Source organism: Hermetia illucens, chromosome 1 (genome assembly GCF_905115235.1).
Source record: "Hermetia illucens chromosome 1, iHerIll2.2.curated.20191125, whole genome shotgun sequence".
Taxonomy (NCBI): domain Eukaryota; kingdom Metazoa; phylum Arthropoda; class Insecta; order Diptera; family Stratiomyidae; genus Hermetia; species Hermetia illucens.
Window position 1 is genome coordinate 31,331,122 of NC_051849.1, and position 8,555 is coordinate 31,339,676.

Below are 8,555 nucleotides of genomic sequence, written 5' to 3' on the forward strand. Positions count from 1 at the left end.
GTAATACTAATAACATTTTGTAAATTATTTATATTTTCTCGTCGTCAACAGGAAGTCAATCTAAATCGCCTGTTCGAAGTCGATCAAGTTCAAGAACACGATCCCACTCGAAATCAAGGATTAGATTAAAAACAACGAGCGTTTACTAACATTTGTGGTTCTCTATGTTTGCTTGCTGTCGTATGCCTAACACTTCCCTTAAAGAAAGTAACATTTGATTTTAAGCGATTTTTAACATATTCTCATATCATTTGGCGAAATTCACTGCAATAGCTAGAATAGCTTAGAACGAATTCACAAGAAAGTGCTTTAAAATATATCGAAGGGACTATGACATGCCATGTAATCGTCCAAATCATTTTATCATGTCTTTATTTTGTGTGTGTGCATCAACTGATTCTTATGCGAATAAGCTCCGAAACGTAATAAAATTTCATGTTATTCCGAAATTGTAGAGAGGTTAACATCGGCCGATATTGAAGATGGCAAAGTTGAATTCGACAGAGCCACCGGCGTTAAGAAAACCTACAAAAAAATCCCAAAGGGTTATGAGATTATTACCGAAATACCACAACCTAATGGTACATTGAAAACCGAGGTACAAACTTTCTACGACCCACAGCCGCTTACTGATGAGGAACTTGAAGCGGCCAACAAGCCTGAAGGTACCTACAAAAAGGGTAATGTAACAACGGTGGTGAAAAAGATCCCTGGTGGAAAGAAATTGACTATCACCACAACCAATAAAGATGGAACCCAAACTGTTCAAACTCAAACCATTTACGATGCGGAAGAGGAGGAAATCACTGAAACCACCGAAACTGAACATGTTTCACCAAAGAAAACTACAAAAATCGTATCCCAGAAAGTCCCTGGTGGAACAGCTTTTGTGCCAGCCAGTTCCACTAAGCATGTCTCCCATCAAGACTCTACAACAACTGAAGAAATCAACGTTAAATCCAAAAGGACTGTTGAAGAAACCCGCCGAGTTACTGAAACAACTGAAGTAAGTGGTAAATCAACAAAAACCACCAAGAAAAATCAATCTATTGAACAACAAAATGTCCAAGCCATCGAAGATAAATCAAAGAAAGGAAAAACTAAGAAAGTCCCTCTTCCAGCAGATTTCGTTGAAAAACCCGGTGAGAAGACAACCCTTGAAAAGCGTAAGGTTGCCGGTGGCACAGAATATATTTACACAACCATATTGGCTGATGGACGTACTCAGATTTCTCGTAAAACTGTAGAGGAAGAACAAGGTGTTGACATGACTGAAGATGAAATTGACGAGTACCATAGGCAACTAAAGGAAGCCGAAAAATTCAAGAATATCAAGAAAACTAAGAAAATTCAAACGGAATCGGGCACTAAAACTGTTGTACCATCTGAAAATCCAGGTGAAGTAACTACAATGGAGACCATTAAAATTGATGGTGGTACCGAGTACCACTATACTACCGTTCGACCAGATGGTACAATTAAGAAATCTACAAGAACTGTCTACGATCCAACACCAGTTGAAGGAAGCGAAGAGGAGTATGAAGAAGTTGAAGAGTATGAAGAGGAGATTATTGAGCCAGGCGATCCAATTGTTGAAACAATTGAGACAATCAAAACGATAACACCAGAAGGTGAGTAGTTACCAATAGATTTTATCTAAAGACAATAAATTATTTATATATTTTCATTCCTCATCGACAAATGCACAAATTTAAATCTCTCCTGCATATTCGTATTCCCACTCTTAAATTTTCCATGTCATGTTATATGTACACTTTGGGTTTACTGCTTTTACTTTCCAGAACTAAGTTTTTTTCGTAATTCCAGAAACAAATTTAGAGTTGGGATTCAGAGCCCTACTCTCCTCCCTCCGGAAAATATCATTTTCTTTACCCTGCACTCGATCTCGCATCCAAATATTTATGCTGAACCTGAAGCTTTCTGAAATTCTTTTCAAGTTATTTCAATCTAGGGTAGGGTGAGCACGTAATACTTGATCACTTGATCTGTCCACCACTAAAAAATTCACTCTACAATACTATCAGCATCCTTTCCATTATCATTAAATCAGTTCTACTTTAACGATTTTATATTCATTATCATGAGCTGTGGACCTATTAAAATCCTAATACTAAACTAAATATATAGATACTTCTCCCAAACATAGAATTCAACAAGAAAAAGTTTTAAATTTAATCTTTGGTCATAGGCCTGGTCTGGATAGAGACTGGAGACCCTCAAATTACCATCTACCTTACCAAGCCATCGTTGTTTCGGTCGGCTTTTTGGTCATTTCCCATTGACTTCGATGTTCAGATCAATCTTGGCAAGTGAGTTCTCCCCATATTCTACGCCTCTCTCGCAATTTTTCGATCGGTCAACTAACTCCATCCTCATTTTGAATGTGATCATGATCGCCGTGCCACTTTTCGAACGCAATATCTTTGTTTTCAATACCGCGAGGCGGAGGACGACATTGAGGTAATTTTTTTATTTGAGACATTCATTGATGCATCTATCATAAAAGACGCCACTTGTGGAACGACAATTCATCCAAGCATTCAACAGTCACTTTATAGTTTCTGAGCCTTTTTCAATAAACGTTCATTTTCAATACTACTCTTTCTACTACAAATCAAAGTGATCGGGCTTAGTGTAACTTAAAAAAATGTGAAGAATATCCCTCCTTCTACTCTGCCTTTTTTAAGCATGTCAGCGATTTCTCCTGCGCAGAGCCGTATACAGGAAATGCAAGCCGGGGTGAACATTTTTGTCAAAAAATACGAGTCTGAGATAAAAAAGAACCCCGGCACCATATTGTTATTTTTTCGTTGAAACTCCTATTCTGCACCCCCGGGAAAACTCCAAAGCGAAGGGAATCTTCCTTTCAACCCCCCTCTCGTCAGGTCTGCTCCTATGTCATCTACTCAGAGAAGTTTTATATCCTAATGAAAATGGAGGTGGATCAGATCTTAAATACTCAGTATCGCCCCCTTTCTTTCCGCTACTACGTACAAAGCACAATTTCCTTTGTAATGCACCTCTCGCCATTGATAATGGATCAGAATATACTCCTGACTCCAAAAATATATCATGGAAGCTCAAATCAGGCCTTGGAAGGTTTGTCTTCAGCCGCCAGCTTCAAACCTCGGTATAATAACCTTCATCATCAACGACGCAACAACCGGTATCCGGTCTAGGCCTGCCTTAATAAGAGACTCCTGACATCTCGAAGTCCGCCAATTCGATACCCCTAAAAGCTGTCTGACATACTGACCTAAGCCTTCGCTCCATCTCAGGCAGGGTCTGTCTCGTCTTCTTTTTCTACCATAGATATTGCCCTTATAGACTTTCCGGGCTGGGCCATCCTCATCCATACGGATTTAGTGACCTGCTCACCGCAACTTGCTGAGCAGGATTTTATCCACAACGGTCATGGTATCGCTCATAGATTTCGTCGTTATGTAGGCTACCGAATTGTCCATCCTCATGTACAGGGCCAAAAATTCTTCGGAGAATTCTTCTCTAAAACACGGCCAAGAGAGAGAGCAGTTTTGCCTGCTAAGAACCCAAGTTTCCGAGGAATGCAATAGGATCTGTTGGCTGCCAACAACCGTGCGCGGATTTCATCGTCACAGCTGTTATCTTTTGTGATTTTCGACCCTAGATAGGAAAGAATTTTCACCGGTCTCAAAGTTATAGTATCCTATCTTTACTGTTTTTGTTTGTCTTAGACAGATAGGTCTAAATTTGAACAAGTAGAGTTGAACTGTTGGCTATTGTAACCACATTGAATGCAAGCGAAAGCTTCGAAACAAAAATTGATTTACTTGTGTCAGGCTAAACTATGTGCGTAACGGAAATATAAAAGTCTCATCTCTCATATAAAAAAAATCTAAAGCCCGTTTCATTTTACTTTGCCAAAAATTATTTATTAAATAGAAAATATTTCGACGGTTACTTGTCACCTTCTTCAGCTTCTTCAGTTTGATTTTTCAATCCTACTTTCTGAGAAAAAGTCGACAGAGCGGAATATAGAAGGCGGACCTTTAGCCATTTTAGACTCTTGAAGAACTGCTGCGGTCATCTCTCCACTTAAAAAATTGTGACTCCTCGAAGTGACACTGCTTTTGTATCATAACCGAAGGGTGAATATTGAACCCCACTCTCGAAGGAGGTAAGAGGGACATGAAGTGCGAAGCGTGAGGTCCTTTCTTTCCAACTCTGTTCAAAAATCGCGGCGGTCACCTTCGCTTGAGCAGTTATGGTCCTTCAAAAGGGGTGTATTTTGATATCATTATGGTAAATTTCCTTTTTGAAACCAACTCTCAAAGGGGAGTAGGCAGAGTAGGCATGAAAGAGAAAGAGGAGAATTCCCACTTTTTAGTTCTGCTAAAATCCTGTAGCCACAAAAAGGGATATTTTAATGTCATTAATAAACTTATTGATAAGCTATACAAGGGGTTTGGAGAGGGGCCCTTTCTTTTCTAACCTCTTGTAGATAGGGATGATAATTGCCTTACCAATGAAATGAAAATATCCCCTTTTGAGGCCCTGTAATGTTTGAAGAAGGTAGTTGTTACAACTCTTTAGCGGAACTGGGATGAAGAATTCCCTCTCCCTCCCCAATGGTGGGTTGGCAAATCAAACTTCATCATAATAATATCAAAATACCAGCCTTTTAATTTTTTAGAGGGGATAACCGCTTCGATTTTGCAACGAAGTTGGCGAGAGGGGACCCCACACTTCTTTCTCCATACCTTGGTTACTCCCCCCTCCTCTTCCCGAGGGTTGGGGTCAAACATTAAATCCTAGCGTTGTAGTATCGAAATACTACCGCTTCGAGGCGGAATCACTTTTTAAAGGAGGTGACCGCCGCGATTCTTCAACCGAAGCTAAAGAGAAGGAAACTTCCTCCTCCATCCCCTCATCTTCCGAGTGCTGAAAATTTGAACTTTGCCATGATGATACAAGTAAACGCAACTATGAGGCCTCAAAACTTTTTAACCGGGTGACCGCTACAGATGTTCAGCGGGGTTGATGAGGGGAAAATTCCTTCTTTCTCCTCCATAACCTCCTTACGAACGCGGGGGATGCAGTTGAAAATTCAACCATTACCTTTAATTCCTTGAAATGAGGGCGAAAAATCAGAATCTTTTATCCGTTCCAAAAATTTGTTTTGGCATCAATATGAGCTCTTGCGTCACCTAAATTATTCTAATGAGACGAACTAGTTAGTTTTATCATTTTAATATTAGGTACGGATATTCACAAGCACTTTATGGTTCTTACGTATCTTTTGAAAACGATGTGAATTTCATAATATTCATATATTCCAGTAGACCCTTTATAAATATTTATCTCGAAAAAGCTCGCAATCAGATCTCTGTAATACTTTGCATAATGCCCCTATACAACTGAAAGTCCAGTCTTGTAGTGGAATACCGTCGTTGTTTATTATCTTTCTGTAGAAAACACTCGGTTTCAGTCAGAAAGGCAACTTCTGCCATAAAGTACTAAAATTGTCAATTCGCTGGTTGTTCTACTGACTTCTGAGTTTTAATACTAGCTTTTCTCCATCCACACCATTCTAAGTAGTAAATTGTCCTTCTATGTTCTTAAGGGAGTCATCCCGTGTGAAAGCCATTTTTTTCGCTTTTTTTAGAAATTTTTTGTGAAGAACTAGATAAAGATACAAATACGAATTTTTTACCATAGATTTATTAATATCTTGAGCATGCCCGATCGCGTAGTTCGTTATTGAAACACAGAGCAATTTATACACCCATCTCCAAAAAAGGTGTTTTTCTGTTGCCACGCTAGAGACCACTGCGATCATCTTAACTTAACCACAGTCCACAAACTAGGATTATTAAAAAATATTAAAAGCTAAATTTTTGGTGCCGCGTTAAACTTTTTTTTTTGTAAATTTTTGTGTTTTTTCACGGGTTCTTCAATGATTAAAAAAAAAACTTCCGAATGAATCGCAATTATTCTAGTTTGCGGACCATAGAAATATATTCTGAATAAGTCGTGAAAATTTCAAAGAATTTCGTTGAATAGATTTTGGGCTATGGTGGCAGCCGATTTTCAACATACAGTTTCCAGAAAAACGATTTAAAAAGTAGACTGCGATTTTCAGCCATAAAACCTATACTGGCCATTAATCTGCTATGCCTAGTTCCTTAGGTTTCTTCAAGAAACACATGTACAGCCTTGGCTTCAATTTTTGTCTGTTTGGCGAAGTCATTCGAACATCATTCAAACGTCATTCGGACCGATAAATACGAGCTTTATTACGGCGATCGACTTAAATCTGGCATGTGACTTATCACGTATTTAACCCTGTAATTTCCGAACGACTCCGAATATCAAAAAATCACTTTACCCATATATTCTATACTATATCCAGATACAATTGATGCCAAAAAATAAATTCGATTCCGCAGATCCGACGCACGGGATGACCGCCTTAAGTTATAATTTAAATTTCCTATGAGTAACATATAATACAATTAGTTTGCGCCTTTATTGTTCAATGGTTTTATTTTATTGGTACTCATATTTATCCATGGATATTCGTACACCCACTGTCTGTCTCTATTGTCACCCCTTCTTCGTATGACTTCATAATGTTACAATTGTTATTTCTATATATGTATCTGCTCTTACGTTTTATTTTTGTACGTTTCTACACGTTCTGTGCCCCATAGTGAATCTACTGGGCGTTATTTGAAGTTTAAAATATTCTGTATGATTTTAGAAACAAAGGCGCATTTAGCTAGCTTGAATGCAAAGAGATTTTGCTTCACGAATTATCTCAAAGTGTGTACACCTCTTCTGTTGGTTCTAGTATTTTTTATCCTATTAAGGACATTGACGCCGTAGCCGAGCGACCTTACATTCCTCAAACTAGACGTGGATCATTTCTGGCGAAGTAAGAGAATTCGTTACTTAATTCTAAAATTTTGATCGTACACCTGACCCCCATGCACTGAAAAATGTCCTTACCTACCCCCAATAATTTCTATGAACCTTTTTCTATTAGTTTTAAAAATTAATAAATTTTATTTTTATTGTCTTTTTCCTTTTCAGAGAAAAAAAAACTCGGACAGGATGCACCTGTCTCTAAGAAGAAGGGAAAGAAATCTGCAGCTAAATAATAAGGTGCACAGTTGTACCAGTTGTCTACTGGAAATTGCCTGTTGAAACCTGAACAGGACATCAAATTGAATTCTGGATTCATGTCTAATGTATGCATTACTAACATGCCAATAACCTAATGCATTTCCGAATACGCTTTGACGAAATCACCACATATGACATCGTCGCCCAATAACCTGCAGACCTGCAAATGTGCATTTTATTATTTTTTTACAGATGTTTGCTACTCTTCTTTTAATAATCGCGTTCCTATAAAGTGCAAAGACTCCCTTTGTTATATAATCTAACATATGATAACTTTACTCATATATTTTATAGATAATTCCCGCCTTGATATTTATGTTTTGTAAATATTATGGTCACTTCATAGAATTGTTTCGACTATTTCAACTTCCATGTTTTTTGGAAAAGTAGAAATTTTGATTTTGTTCTTATTTTCGTTTAGTTCACACGCTTTAGCTATTATAGAAATTGTAAACTAAATGAGAAGTGAAATCTGAGATCAAAGTATTTTATTAGAACAAAAAAGTTAAATTCTTCAAGTTGAAAAATATATATTGCAAAACTTTAATATATTAAAAGTATTATGTTGTGTGATTCCTTCGAGTTTCTTTTCGATGCCAATGATATAGATTACACTACCTCTATACCACCTGAATAACAGATAATGGTAAGTATCCAATTTTATACTTCAGATTTGAACGAAATACAAAGTAAAGGGATACCAGTATGTACACTGGAACGCCCGACAATCAGTATCGCGGAAAATTGAATTTTGAATAATGGTATGTGAGGGATCGTAGCGCGTCCCAAGGCATCAAGGGAAGCCGGGAGAGATTTAGGTATAATACCTGTAGCTAATAATATTATGGGAACTACAACCACTCGCTCGAGACGCCAAATTTCTTTGATTTCCCGAGCCATTGGCTCATAGTTCACCTTCTTCTCCATATATTTCCGTTCAATGTCGCTATTATGAGGAATAGTAACATCAATAATATACGTGGAGCGACCCGTCTTGTCAACTAACAGTATTTCAGGCTTGTTATGTAGAATATTGCGATCAGTCAGAAGTTGCCGGTCCCAATACATGCTGTAAGCAGAACTATCAAGTACTGCTTGCGGCTCATATTGGTAAACCGGACATGTTCTCGTGATCAGCCCACGCTTGTATGCAAGGATTTGATGGATAACCTTACATACACCATTATGCCTGGTGATGTATTGCACCGGCGCCATAACATTACAGCCAGTAATAAGAATTTGGTTGATACATTCGGTCATTGTATATTGTGGTGCAGTTGCGGCTGTCAGACCGTGCAGGTCAGAAGATTGGCTTTCGCGTTATTGGTATGAGTGACTGAAGAGATCCACCATGGAAAATTCGTCTG

The 8,555-nt window shown here is 38.1% G+C and overlaps 1 protein-coding gene and 1 long non-coding RNA gene across 2 annotated transcripts; both read left to right on the forward strand.

The window, feature by feature from the left end:
• The first annotated feature begins 164 nt into the window (after nucleotides 1-164).
• LOC119646990 (proteoglycan 4) lies at nucleotides 165-1,639 on the forward strand. The gene is made up of 2 exons (XM_038047705.1): nucleotides 165-207; nucleotides 456-1,639. The coding sequence occupies exons 1-2, from the start codon at nucleotides 165-167 to the stop codon at nucleotides 1,637-1,639; spliced, it is 1,227 nt and encodes a 408-aa protein (XP_037903633.1).
• Nucleotides 1,640-6,776: 5,137 nt separating this feature from the next.
• Nucleotides 6,777-7,761, forward strand: LOC119646892. Its single transcript, XR_005248784.1, has 2 exons — nucleotides 6,777-6,937; nucleotides 7,096-7,761. It is a non-coding gene; the product is annotated as an uncharacterized LOC119646892 (long non-coding RNA).
• The last annotated feature ends 794 nt before the right edge of the window (nucleotides 7,762-8,555 follow it).

What these genes read in the sequence shown, in the direction of transcription:
- LOC119646990 (XM_038047705.1), top strand. Translation starts at nt 165, where the DNA reads ATGTTTGCTTGCTGTCGTATGCCTAACACTTCCCTTAAAGAAA. An exon ending in TAACACTTCCCTTAAAGAAA is followed by an intron (nt 208 to 455) that starts GTAACATTTGAT and finishes CCGAAATTGTAG; the next exon opens with AGAGGTTAACATCGGCCGAT.